At 39.6% G+C, this 14,836-nt stretch overlaps 1 protein-coding gene across 1 annotated transcript in view; it reads left to right on the forward strand.

Moving 5' to 3' along the window:
- LOC104109962 (uncharacterized) overlaps positions 1-14,836 on the forward strand; it is a 60,321-nt gene that overhangs the window by 18,424 nt on the left and 27,061 nt on the right. The window contains exons 16-29 of the mRNA XM_009619367.4: positions 227-347; positions 429-632; positions 743-946; positions 1,041-1,150; positions 6,129-6,222; positions 6,302-6,400; positions 8,973-9,137; positions 9,227-9,301; positions 9,391-9,843; positions 9,931-10,278; positions 10,367-10,498; positions 13,883-13,996; positions 14,073-14,257; positions 14,492-14,600. Of these exons, the coding sequence (XP_009617662.1) occupies positions 227-347; positions 429-632; positions 743-946; positions 1,041-1,150; positions 6,129-6,222; positions 6,302-6,400; positions 8,973-9,137; positions 9,227-9,301; positions 9,391-9,843; positions 9,931-10,278; positions 10,367-10,498; positions 13,883-13,996; positions 14,073-14,257; positions 14,492-14,600 (2,413 nt within the window). The remainder of the gene's footprint in view (positions 1-226; positions 348-428; positions 633-742; positions 947-1,040; positions 1,151-6,128; positions 6,223-6,301; positions 6,401-8,972; positions 9,138-9,226; positions 9,302-9,390; positions 9,844-9,930; positions 10,279-10,366; positions 10,499-13,882; positions 13,997-14,072; positions 14,258-14,491; positions 14,601-14,836) is intronic.

The following is a 14,836-nucleotide window of genomic DNA, read 5'->3' on the forward strand; positions in this document are numbered from 1 at the left end:
TAGGTGGTTTTGGGGAGGGATGGAGTGGTGGACAGGGATCAAGACTGACGATTCAGTGGTCTAGGCATGTCTCCCTATAAGTTTGTCAGGTGTATCTATCTTTTGCTGTTTAATGTTGCAGCATTATCAACCTTCGAACCCAAACAAATCTAGTGGTAGATATCAACATGTTGCATTCTTTTGTACCATCCAGATAATTTTAATATTGATATCCGCTTTTTACCAGGTTCTTCCTGGATTTGAATATTGCGGCTCCAAAAATTACCATTCCTACAGATTTCTGTCCAGATAACACTCACTCAACTAAGCTGCTTCTTGACTTGGGAAATTTGGTGATTTCTACAAAGGTAAATCTAAGGATCGTCTGAATCTATAAGACCAGATATCCCTCAGTTGGCTAAAGTGCCGTGTTTCTGTAATATGGGCAGGATGATTCTGAATTTGTCGCACCTGAGGAGATGAATATGTACGTTCAGTTTGATATGGTCCTCAGTGATGTTTCTGCTTTCCTGGTTGATGGTGATTACTATTGGAGTCAAACCCCTACAAATGGAGTTGGTCCATCTAGGTCTAACTTTGTTGCTTGGTTGCCTGTTATTGACAAGTGTGCAGTGGTTCTAAAGCTTCAACAGGTGATTGCACATTTCTTCTGAACATGATCTTACATTCACATAATTTATCTTAGTATGTTTTCACAGTTTCAACTTTGGGTGCAACACCTCTCATATTCCAATTTTTCCAGATTCGGCTAGAGAATCCCGCCTTTCCTTCGACGAGACTTGCAGTGCGTCTTCCGTCTTTAGGATTCCATTTTTCTCCTGCTCGGTATCATCGGTTGATGCAAGTTGCAAAGATATTTGAAGGAGAGGAAAGAAATGATTCAGATGTTTATCGTCCTTGGACTCAATCTGATTTTGAAGGGTGGTTGTGTCTTCTTACCTGGAAGGTTACTTTTAGATTAACCTATCCAAGTTTTGTTGCATATTGATATGTGCTTTAGTAGTTGTACATATCTGATAATTATTATTTTTTCACTGTAGGGTGTTGGTGGTAGGGAGGCTGTATGGCAGCGGAGATACCTATGTATAGTTGGAACCTTTCTTTATATACTGGAAAATCCTGGCTCTAGATCTTACAAGCAGTATACCAGGTAAAAACTATGTTCCATGTCTTGTGGCATCACCTAAACAATCGAGCCCCGACAAAACACCGCAAAAGCAACTACATTAGGCTGGTTGACATCGTTAATTCTCTTTAGTTTTGGGAGATGGCCAACTGTATGGCCGAGTGGGAGATTCCATGGGTAGTAGGAAGACTTTAATACAATAAGGTTCTGGGAGGAAGGAGTGGAGAGTATAAGTGTCTAGGGAAATGGAGGAATTTTCGGAGTTTTATCAACAATAACTCTTATTGATTTACCCTAAATAGGAGCAAGTGTTACATGGATCAGAGCATGAGTCTATTTCAAAATAAGGGCTGGATAAGCTTTTGGTATCTAGTATCTACTGCATGGGATGAGATGATGCTGGATGCATTGCTAGTTCCAATGTTTAGATTTGTTTCTGACTATGTGCCTATCTTGCTAGATAGAGATTGTCATAGTTTGATTTGGCACAATCTTTAATAAAGAAGAGAAGACTTGTTAGATATGTGGTCTTAAATAAGCTATAACATTTGTGTGGTTGAAAAACTTTTGAAACTTGTGGTATGAAATTTGCCATAACATTTGTGTGTGCTTCTTATTAAGGAAATATTGAAAGGTGCCAACGTTTTGAAATGGACTAATAAGAAAATAGTGCCAATCTTCTTAAAACGGAGGGAGTTGTAGAAGAAAAAGTTGCATACTCTTTTCAGGTTTGAGAATCGAGGTGGATATAGAATTTAAATTCCAGGGGTTTAATTTTTAAGGTTCTTAATATTGAACCTAGTATATCTTTAAAGTTATGATTTCATATCTACTATTATTGCAATTTTAGTGAATTTTTACACTTATCGTCGAAAGTACTGGGTTCAGATGAACTCGGTATCCTAACACTAGATCCGCCCCTGTTCGAGAACATGTGACTCAAGGTGCCTGATTTCGGAGATAGAGTCAAGAAGTGGTGGAACAGGTGATGTCACCAGGTACACCATCCTTTTGGTATGCTATCGATTTTGGAGTAACAACATACCCAGTGTAGTCCTATAAGTAGGATCTGGGAAGTTAGTATGTACACATACCTTGCCCCTACCTTGTGAAGGTAGAAAGACTATTTCTGATAGGTCCTCGACTCAAGAGAAGTATGGAAATAGAAGAAAACACGTAATAAGATAACCGGATCAAAAGAAACACATGTAGTATTAGAAATCTAAGAATAGAAAATAAGAGAATACACTAGTACAACATGTATAGAAAGGCAATACAGATACAAGAAAGAAGCATGCTCAACTACTTACCAACTCACTACCCTTATCCTCGACCTCCATACCCTCCTGTCAAGAGTCAATGTCCTTGGCGAGCTGAAGATGTGCCATGTCCTGCCTGATCACCTTCCCCCAATACTTTTTCGGCCTACTCCTACCTCTCCTTGGCCCTACCATTACCAACCACTCACACCTCCTGACCGGGACATCTGCTTATCTCCTTTTCACATACCCGAACCATCTCAGCTTCGCTTCCCACATCTTGTCTACCCCGGGGGCTACTCCCACCTTGTCCAGAATATTTTGGAGTACGAATATTAATTGTATAAAAATGAGGTTAGATGGAGACCAAAGTTTCGGGGGATAATGTTCAACCAAATAAGAGTCGGGAGGAGGAGTGGTTAGAAAGGGTTATAGGAGAACAAGAGGTGAGGTAGTGGTGAGTTGTGCCCGAGATAAGATCCTGGGACCAAATGGGTTCACATTGGCCTTTGTCCAGCTGTGCTAAAGCAGATTTAAGGGGACTTGATGCAAACCGTTATGACATTTCTAGAAACGGGTGAGTTCAAAGAAGCCTCAACACATCATATTTTTTATGTTGAAAGATGAGGGTTATAAGCACAAGGATTACATGCATAGTAGTTTGGTGGGTATCATATATGAGATAATTCCTAAGGCGCTTTCTAACATACTTAAAAAGCACTAAATAAAGCAATACCCATTTTCTGGAATGCGTTTGATCAAGTAGACAGAGTTTGCATGCAACTTTGGTGGCGAATGAAGTGATTGATCCTAGAAGGAAGAAGGGAGAGCTAGGGATTAGGAATTTTTGGATGCAAATTGGACCTTGAAAAGGTCTATGTTGATATGCATTAGGAACTCCTGGACTACATCATAATGATGACATATTTGGGACAAGAGGAGGCGGATAAAATTTTGCATTTCTATTGTTAGATTCTAAGTCTTAGTGAATGAAAGACCTTCTGGTGATAGGGGGATCCGCTATCTGCGATGCTATTCTTTTTGGGGATGAAACCGCTGAAATAAATTGATGGAGGATTATTAAGAGACCTTTTTACCTCGTTGAGGAACAAAGTTTCATTAGGGTTATCCAGTTCATGTTTGTGGATGACAACTTTGTATTCAGCGATGCAGGTGTGCCCCAGCTAAATATTTAAGACAAACCCTTATTTAAGCTCTCGAAATTTGGGTGGATGAGTATGCTTTATGTAGAGATTTGTAGCAGAATTGGAAAGGGGGTATATGACTAGAAACGTTACATTGCCATATGATTGTGGATTGTGGAGGAACATTATGAAAGGGTGAGAAGACTTTAGCCTATTTATCGTTTAGGGCGAGGAATGGTAGTAGTATAAGTTTGACACAGGTGGTGTGGTGACATACATTAAGTATTGCTTTCCCTAATTTCTTTAGAGTGTCGTGCCAAAGATGATGGTACAACAGAGCCGAAAGATACATAACGGGGAAGTTTATCAGAATTTGAGGTTTAGGAAAAACTTTTAAGATTGGAAAATGAGCGAGTTTAACATCTATTGGAGCTGCTTCACAAGCACATTACACTGAATGATACACCACTTAATGGAGATGAGTGAGGTTTTAGGAGGAATGGCCTATATATAATCAAATCTTACTAATATAGATTGTTGGGGAGATCCTGCACCAAATGATTCGTTTATCGGGGTGTCGAAAAAGGTTTGTTTCTTCACGACATTGTTTTGTGTGCAAACATTTGAGTGAAAATGTAGATCATCTCGTGTTGCATTTAAACGACGCAGTTGTGGTGGGTGGTCCTACATTGGTAAAAAGTACAGTGGGTGATGCAGAGCACCGTCAAAGAAGCGCTTACATAGCTGCTCTTACATATGTGGGCATGTAGAAGAAGGAGAGAAGACCTAGGGCATGAGATGTTATGGGTTGTATGGATAGATAGAAATAAGGGACTGTTTGAAGGGTTAGAAAATGTCTTTGTAATTCTATAGCATAGCCTTTTATCTTTAGTTCTCATTTGGTGTACTTATGAGCTCCCAGCTTGTATAGATGATTGGGTATTTTTGTACATAGCCATATTTTTAGTGGGTTCTCTGCTGTTTGGTATACTGCTAGTATACGGGGTTTTCCCGTCATTAATGGATTGTTTACCTTATTAAAAATAACATCAGGTCGTCAACTTGTCAAAATAAAAAGAAAACAAACAATTCTTTACCATTGTTTTATTATGGAAGATCAGACTTTACATTATCATATTTTAGTAGCCCTTTTGTGATATGAGTCATTTGTGAAGGATATAAAATTTATGAGATGAACGAAAAAATCATGGTTTACTTGGAAATCTATTTAAGAGTTCAATATAAAAATATTTTTGGAATAATAAGTAGAGGTAACAACTTGGTGGTTTGGTCAAATTTGGGCAGGTCAAAATGGGTCAAATCAATAAACTGGTGATGACTCGACCTGCCCAAAGTTTGCTTGGGTCAAATCAATTATTGCCCTTTTCTGTTGCACTCTTTTACCGAACATCAAGGGTTATCAGTTTGTGACAGGGGGGAGGGCTTTTCCTTGTATAACGTTGCAATTCTTATACGTGGCCTTGTCACTTACTAGATGAAGTCTATTTGACTATAGTTACAGCTACTCTTAAATGTTACCGGATGTGATTCCCTCTTTTAAAAGTGTGTTAGTTAAAATTTAAAAATAAATCACAAGGCAAACTCTAAAATAGTTTTCACTTCTTCATTTCTAGTACCATAACCATATCCCCATATGCTCGATTGAAATTTGTTTGTAGATCTACGCATATGTCTATTGAGATCTCCCCAATAACATTGTTGGTAATTTGGGACTCCTTGTACCGAGGTATCCGTATCCTCTCGGAATTTGGTTTTACCCTTTTTATGACATCAGAAGCTTATGTTTTTTGCATTCAGCCTCATAATTTTATCGAAATACTGTTTATTAACCCCAGAAAAGGATAAAAACATATTGAAGTTGCTGTTTTCCCCGCGAATTGTAGTCTAGTGGTTTGGTACGCTGTCATAGCATGGAGCAAAAATCAAAATTGAAGTAAGATTGACAGAGAGTTGGGATGTTGTATGTCCTATTAACCATGCTCGTGAATGGAGTTCCTCTTTTTACGTCGATATGGCGGGAGGGAGAATAACCCAAATGTATTATTGGATCATGAGCTCTCTTATCCTACTTCATGGCTTCATATTTTTTTTTTTTTTTGAGAAAGGTAACAGTTATATTAATCTTCAGCACAGAGGTTGTGTTGGACCGGTAGCTAAATACAGATCCCAAAAAATTAAAAATGTACAAAAATCTATCCTACTTCATGCCTTCATGACTTTGGAAAGGCAGATAGATATAGTGCTAGAACATATAATTAGCTAAATGCATGTGAATTTATGTTATGCCTCGAAGATGAGAGAAGTTAGATAAATGATATACTATTACAATGTGGTTTGGTTTATAGAATCAAGAATCTTATCTCAGCAACTAATTTGAACGTACAGCATGTTTTCATCTCCATTGGTACTTTATTTGAAAAAAAGGAAAAAAAGAGAGATAATGTCTAGATTTCTGGTGGTCCTCTGTGTGAAGCCGATCTAGGTTTTCTGACTGTAATTCCTATTGCTCACCTGGCTTATCCATCTTTTATCTGTGCTTTGTATCCTTAACTTCATTGTTGTACTGCCTTATTGCAGTTTACGAGGAAAACAACTATATCAAGTTCCTCCAAATGATGTTGGCGACGAACAACATGTGTTGGCTGTCTATAGTGCTGAAAGAGCCACCAACGTACTTTTCAAAATCTTTGGCTTCTTTTGGTTGTGCAGATTCTGTTTTCTGGCATTCCTTACCTTATCATTGCTTGTAGGTTGTGGAAGATGCAAATGCTCTAATATTACGTTGTGACTCTGAAGATTTAAAGAAGACATGGCAGAGCCACTTGCTCGGGGCCATCTATCGTGCATCGGTAGACCTTTGTGCTATTTCTCTTTATGCTGATTTGGAATCTTGCTTATTGACATGCCAATAGCTAGAGTCATAAGATTGTGGTTGGGTGGTCTTTGTCAGATAACATCCCTTTGTAGGTGCCTATGACAAAATATGAATTGATGAATAGAAACTGCTGTTAATAGTTTAAATTAAGGTGAAAATGTGGTGAGTGAAGCACCCGAGGGTGTGGCCCAGTGGTCAATGAAGTGAGTTGAGAGGTCTCAGGTTCAAATCCCAGCGGAGACAAATACACTAGGGGTGATTTCTTTCATCTGTCCAAGCCTTGGTGGATAGAGTTACCTGGTACTTGTTGCTGGTGGAAGGTAGCAGGTATCCCCACGGTTATTATAAAAAAGAATGTGGTGAGCGGTCAGCAGAATTTGATCTTGGAGACTACAGTGTGATAAACCTGTTGCCTTCAAGACAAAAAGATTTTTTCCTAAAAACTTGCAGGAGTATCTCTCTCTCTCTCTCTTTCTAATTCCTTTTCTCTGGACAATGTTAATGGATCGAGATCCTTACTATAAGTTTTTTTTTGATAAGGTAAATTGTATTAATCAAAAGGGAGAGAAACTCCCGTATACACGAAGTATACCAAAGACGTAGAGAATTTACATCAGAACATGATTTTCTACAAAAGACGCCCAATCTTCTATACAAGTAGGGGCTAAATGAGTGCACCAAAAAGCGATCAAAGATAAAAGACTATTCTTAAGATGTGAAAAAGGAGACTCAATCTCCTCAAAAGCTCTCCTATTTCTCTCCCCCCATACTACCCACACGAGAGCTAACGGGGCGAACTTCCACGCCTTTTGCTTTCTTCTTCTACGAAAACCGCCCCAGCTATGTAACATTTCCTTTACAGTGCTTGGTATCACCCATTGAACACCAAAAAGATTCAGGATTGCCCTCCACAAAGCAGAGGACACAGGGCAATGCAACATAAGGTGATCAACTTCTTCCCTGAGCTTTTGCACATGTAGCACCAACTAACAAGTGTAATTCCCCTCTTTCGGAGATTTTCAGCAGTCAAGATCACTCCCTTTGCCACTAGCCATGCAAAAAAGCACACCTTCGTGGGCGCCCTAGGAATCCAGATCGAGGAGTATGGAAAAGTGGTCTCCTCTCTCACCAACATACTCTGGTAAAAGGACTTTACGGTGAACAAACCATCGCCACGCAAGCCCCATCTCCAAGAGTCGCAGGATGGTTGAAGCCTGTCTTGCCCGTATAGCAGTGCCAACAAAACTTGGAGCTTTGCAATCTCCCAATCTTGCATGTTCCTCCTGAATGAGAGGTCCCATACTACCCCCTTCATGTTCCTTGCGAATCTGTTGGACCATCAGTTTCTTCTGGTTTGAAACTCTGAAGACGTGGGGGAAGGAGACCCTCAGAGTATCCTCTCCACACCACCTATGATTTCAAAAGCTGATTCTCCTTCCATCTCCCACCCTGTAAGTGATGTAAGTGATGTTGCCACTGAATGCTTCCCAATTCTTCATGATGCTCCTCCACATGCCACACCCGAAAGGTGTTGTGATCGCCTTGGTCCTCCAATCCCCTCCAGTTGAATCGTACTTTTCTACTATGACCTCCCTCCATAGAGCATGCTCTTCTACCCCGAATCTCCACAACCACTTTCCCATTAAAGCTCTGTTAAATACCTTAAGATCTTTCACTCCAAGTCCACCCCACTTCTTTGGGGAAGTGACTGTCTGCCAATTCACCAGATGAAACTTTCTAGTTCCATCCGCCGCATCCCACAGAAAGTTCCTTTGAAGTCGCTCCAGTTTTTCTGTGATGCTCACCGGTGCTTGCAACAGTGATAAGTAATAGGTGGGCATACTCGATAACGTGCTTTTGATAAGCACTTCCTTACCTCTTTTTGACAAATACCGTTTCTGCCACCCTGTTAATCTTTTTTCAACCCGTTCGATCACTGGATTCCAAACCGTAGTATCCTTATATGAAGCGCCCAAAGGGAGGTCCAGGTAAGTAGTGGGAAGGGAGCCCACCTTGCATCTGAGAACACCAGACAAGGCATCAATATTAGTAACCTCACCTACCGGGAAAATCTCACACTTGCCGATGTTGATTTTGAGTCCTGATACTAACTGAAACCACTGCAGGACCTGCTTCAGGTAGGTCAACTGATCCATATCGGCATCACAGAAAACCAGTGTGTCATCCGCAAAAAGCAAATGTGAGACTCTTTGGGCACTGTGTAAATGGGGATCAATTAGTAAGTAAATGGGGATCAATTAGAAGCATTGGGAAACTAGGTTTCTGGTGTGGATTAAGAGCTAGGACAAGATGTCTTAGTTTAACTTCATCATAACTTCACTTAGATTTGGCAGTTTAAGTCTTCGGATTTCAGGAGATCTTAAGGACTGTCTTTATTGGTTGCTTTCGGGATAGTACTTTTATCCCCTTTTTGAGGGGTGGGGTGTGGGTGTTTTGTACGGGGAAAACAGGAGTATATATTCATCAAGTCCTTGCATGTTGTTGCTTTCCAATGAGAAAGTTCTCAAAAGTGAGGTTTCATGCAGGGATCAGCTCCAATTACTGGTTTATCTGAATCATCATCTGAGTCTGAAGACTATGAAGCTGATCATGCAGACAATCATGATTTAATGGATCTGTCAAAAATGGAGAGTGTGTATTTGACCGGTATTCTTGATGAGTTAAAGATGTGCTTCAATTATAGTCATGAGGTGAGTATTGGTGAAAACTATCAAGGACACTTTTTCTTGAAAAGCAGTGACTCCACTGACATGTATAATATGCTTTCCACTTTGTCTAGCATGATCAAAGTTTTACTAAGGCACTTCTAGCTGAGGAGAGGGGCTTATTTGAATTTCGAGCAACGGGTGGTCGGGTAAGATTACTGCAGGTTTTGCTATGGGTCTTATTTTAGCTTGATCTCTAATCTTTTGCTTTAATGCTTTAAATTTATGTCTTACACAGGTTGAGTTTTCAATTAGAGGCAATGATATTTTTATAGGGACTCTCCTGAAAGCTCTGGAGGTAGAAGATTTGGTGTGCCAGACAGGGATATCTGGCTCTTGTTATCTAGCACGATCCTTCATCAGAAATGTTGGTGCACCCCCCCTTTTAAATGATGTCGAAAGCCAGAGCAATGAATTTAGTCAATATGATGGAGAAGAGAAGTTTTATGAGGCATCTGAAAATTTAAATGACCTGACTGATAGTCCGTATTCATCTGGAAATTTTTTGTCATCAGAAAAGACCATGTCAAAGGCTCCTAGTTTTAATCGTTTTGCTGGTCTTCTGCCTATTGATGTTCATGATAATGGAACTAATTCTGTAAAACTGACTGATACATTAGATAGTTTCGTGAAGGCTCAAGTGGTTATTTATGACCAGAAGTCACCTCGCTATACTAGCATTGATACAAAGGTCAGCTGGTGTTTCTTATCTGGCTAAATCTGTTTACTTAGTTCTGCACTTAGGATTTCTAACTTAATTGCTTATTGGTTATTACAGGTAGCTGTCACACTTGCTACCTTGTCTTTTTTCTGTCGTAGGCCAACAATACTGGCAGTGATGGAATTTGTAAATGCCATTAATGTGGGGGAGGAAAGCTGTGAATCTTTCAGTGACACTTCTTCATCAGCCATTACACAACATGATAGTTCCAAGGAAAATGTGGTTGATTCGCAGTTGTTTGAGACAGCTGATCTGCCTGCAGTGAAAGGTTTGCTTGGGAAGGGGAAGTCTAGAATTATTTTCGGTCTGACACTGAACATGGCTCGTGCCCAGATCTTGCTGATGAAAGAGGGTGGATCTAAGCTCGCTACCTTGTCTCAGGATAATTTTCTTACTGATATCAAGGTCTGTTGTTTCCATCAACTTTGATTTTTTCCGTTGTGATATTTATTATGTGAGTGCAACTTTTCAATCTTGTTTTCTCCTCGGATAGGTGTTTCCATCTTCTTTTACTATAAAGGCATCTCTTGGAAATCTGAGAATTAGTGATGACAGCCTCCCTAGCAGCCACCTTTATTTCTGGGCATGTGATATGAGGAATCCTGGTGGTAGTTCTTTCGTAGAGGTAATTCATTGTATAGCTAGTGTGGTCGTTGTTCTAGCTATTGCTGCTGTTAATATCATTGATTGTTGTTGTCCTGATTGTTGTCTTTTTGGCTATGGTTATAGTATTAGTGAAGTTCTAACATCTTATTTGCTAGTTACTCCTGTAGGTCTGATCAAAATGGCCACTGTGTATTTTTCTGCTTTGAAACTTTAGAAATTTTTATTTAAATAAAATTTTTAAAAATCTTTGTGTCCAACTGGGGGCCAATAGTCAATGAAACAGGTGCAATCCTTGGAGATTAGGGTTCAAATCTTAGCAGAAACAAAAAAACACTAGGTTATTTCTTCCCATGTGCCTAAGCCTTGGTGGCAGAGTTACATGATACTTGTTCTGGTGGAAGATAGCATGTACTGATGTACCCGATGGAATAGTCGAGGTGTATGCAAGCTGGCCCATACAACACCATTATAAAAAAATAGCAACAACAACAACAACAATCAGTGATGTCCCACAAGTGGGGTCTAGGAAGGGTAGTGTTTACGCAGACCTTACCCCTACCTTGGGAGGGTAGAGGGTTGTTTTCGAGAAACCTTCGGCTTAGGAAGGAAGAAAGAAATAGTAGAAACAAGCGTTACCAACACCAAGTGCCAGAAAGATAATCACAACAAACTAAGAGCCAGAAAATAGATGGAATGAAGCAGTAGCAACAAGCATCAATCACAACAAGAAACTAAGAAACCAATGCAGATGGTAATAGGAATACATGTAAAATTAGCAATCTAAGAGTAAGAAAACACTACCAAACCAACCCTAATCCCCCTGTACGGATCTTGAAACGTTCGACTACCTACTAACCTTCTATCCTAATTCTCGACCTTCACACCCTCCTATCAAGGGCCATGTCCTCGGTAAGTTGAAGCCGCGCCATGTCCTACCTGATCACCTCTCCCCAATATTTTTTTGGCTTCACTCTACCTCTCCTCATACCCACCAATGCCAACCGCTCACACCTCCTCACTTCACTGGGGCATCTGGGCTTCTCCTCTTCACATGCCCGAACCATCTAAGCCTCGCTTCCTACATCTTGTCCTCTACTGGGGCCACACCCACCTTTACCCGGATATATTCATTCCTAATCCTGTCCAACCTGGTATGCCCGCACATCCATCTCATCTTCCTCATCTCCGTTATTTCATCTTCTAGGTATGTGAATTCTTGACTGCCCAACATTCTTCCCCATACAACATAGTCGGTCCAACCACCACTTTGTAGAACTTGTTTTTAAGTTTTGGTGGCACATTCTTATCACACAGAATACAAACGCTAGCCTCCATTTCATTCACCCCGCTCCGATACGATGTATGACATCCTCGTCAATTTTCCCATTCCCTTGAATAACTGACCCGAGATACTTGTAACTTTCTCTCTTAGGAATGACTTATGAATCGAGCATCACATCCATGCCCACTTCCTCCGTCACTAACTTGCACGCCAGGTATTCTGTCTTAGTCCTGATCAACTTGAACCCTTTAGACTCTAGGGTCTGTCTCCACACCTCCAGCTTGTCGTTAACACCGTTCCACGTCTCGTCGATTAGTACTATGTCATCTCCGATACACCATGGCACCTCTTCTTGAATGTGACACGTCAGTGCATCCATCGCCAAAACAAATAAAAACGGGCCAAGCATGGATCCCTGGTGTAACCCCATCACAACGGGAAAATGATTTGAGTCCCCTCCCACTGTCCTCACCTGAGTATTAGCTCCATCGTACATGTCCTTAATCGCTCTAGTGTACGCCACAAAGACACCCTTGGCCTCCAAACATCTCCATTGAACCTCCCTTGAGACTCTGTCATATGCTTTCTCTAGGTTGATAAACACCATATGCAAATTCTTCCTCCTCTCCCTGTAGTGTTCCACTAACCTCCTAACAAGGTGAATAACTTTCGTAGTTGAACGTCCCGACGTGAATCCGAACTGGTTCTCAGAGATAGACATTGTCCTCCTAACCCTTACCTCCACCATTCTCTCCCAAACTTGCATAGTGTGGCTGAGCAACTTAATACCCCAATAGTTGTTGCGATTTTGGGTGTTACTTTTGTTCTTGTACAACGGAATCATTGTACTTCACCTTCATTCTTTGGGCATCTTCTTCCTCCATTTCAATTTATGTGGCACTGTTTGACGGAGCATGGAGTTTAAGAATGAAAGACTTGACTTTTGGAATTTGTGGTCTTAAACATGCTTTTGTGACTATAGAAGCATGTCATTAAGAGTAAAATGAAAAATTTAAAATTAAATTATTTTCAATTATAGAAAGGTGCCATTTTTAAAAAATATACTAATAAGGAAACAATACCATATAAATTGGAACAAAAAGGGTGTTGTCAAAGGTGTGGCCAAGTTACGATTAATGGAAGTCAGGCGCAACACAAGTTGGGTGCTTCACAGAAAGCGCTAAGATCCGAGGCATGCGCTTCAACAAAAACTAGCCAATGAACTACTCCTATAAAAAAGTTAATTTAGAAGGTACCCGCGAAAGGCACTACATAAAAAATATAGTCAGCAAATTCTCTCTCACAAAATAAGTAAATAAATAAATAGACAAATGATTGGATTGGAAAATTGGTCCATGAATTGTTAAGGGACCATCATGGATGGCTATGAAGTATTTCGGATTTAAAGTGTAGTGCAGGAAAAACACTAGGCTTTAGATTTGAATTAAAAAATATTTTGCTTTGAAATTCGAAATCTAAGATGGTCCTAACTTGATTAATATAAGTTCTTTATATATTTAATTTAATTATAAAAGGGCAGCCCGGTGCACTGAGCTCCCGCTATGCTCGGGGTCCGGGGAAGGGCCGGACCACAAGGGTCTATTGTACGCAGCCTTACCCTGCATTTCTGCAAGAGGCTGTTTCCACAACTTGAACCCGTGACCTCCTGGTCACATGGTAACAACTTTACTAGTTACGCCAAGGCTCCCCTTCAATTTAATTATAGATTTTTAAAATTCCTGTACTCATAATTTTTGTAGTTATTTTTTTCTTGCATTTTGTATACCTTAATTTTTATCTTCATTATGTGTCTTTCTTTACTAAAGTTTGCGCTTTAAATCCCAACATACCTTGGCTCTTTATGTAGAATCTACTGATTCTTAGATTGATCTATTTTGGCAGAGATTATACTTACTGTTCGTCGCCTTATTTCATGCAAAATATAGTAAAACAGGCAAAACGTACAAACAGTTTGAGAGATATTGGCCGCTCTGGCATAAATTTGCTTTGTCCTTGATTTTGTATGTATTCTTTTGGTTTGTCATTTGATACACTTCTTTGGAGTTGTCATGTATTAATTTTCTCTGAACTCTAATCGGTCAGATTATTTGTGGATTGCAGCTAGAATTTTGTTCATTCAATGTTGATGATGAAGACTACATGGGTTATGATTACAGCATTATAGGCCAGCTGTCTGAAGTGCGGATTGTTTATTTGAATCGCTTTATCCAAGAGGTAGTGAAGCTTTAGCTTTTCTATTTGGCTATTCCTGTATTATATGATCTCATGATATATTATGATTTTCTTGTAGATTGTCAGTTACTTTATGGGTCTTGTTCCAAACAGTTCTAATGATGTTGTCAGAATAAACGATCAAGTTACAAACTCGGAGAAGTGGTTTACAAGAAGTGAGGTTGAAGGATCGCCTGCTTTAAAGCTGGATCTTTCTCTAAGAAAGCCTATAATTTTAATGCCTCGAAGGACTGATAGCCTTGAGTGAGTTAATAATTCTCTGGTGATGATGCTTTCCAGTCAGTTCTTCTGTTAAAATATGCACCCGTTAGCAATGCTCTAATCTAAAGTCTAATGTATTGCCTTGATTTTTCCTGTATCTTCATGTTTTCTGTGATCTGTTTTGTGGGGATATATGGATTATGGATTAGACATTTATACCCTTAATCACATCTGTGTAACAATAATCATAGCTGATCTCATAGTTTCCTCTTGCAGTTATTTGAAGCTCGATGTTGTTCACATCACTGTCCAAAACAGGTTTCAATGGTTTTGTGGTAGTAAAAGTGAAATGAATGCTGTACACATGGAAATATTAACAATCTCTGTAAGATCTTTATGTTTTATCTCCGTTGGTTATGTTTTTGATCTATATGCTAGTTGCTAATGGCCTAATATCACAATATTCTTATACTGATAAGGGAATTTAACAAAGAACGAGAATAAATAGTCTAACTCAATAAAAATCTCATTTTTGCGGTCAAAGTTGCATGCTTTTTGCATGAAGCAAAAATTTGCATATTGCCAATCAGGGAACCTGTTTGAAGCTCAATTTTTGTATGT

Source organism: Nicotiana tomentosiformis, chromosome 8, assembly GCF_000390325.3.
Source record: "Nicotiana tomentosiformis chromosome 8, ASM39032v3, whole genome shotgun sequence".
NCBI lineage: Eukaryota > Viridiplantae > Streptophyta > Magnoliopsida > Solanales > Solanaceae > Nicotiana > Nicotiana tomentosiformis.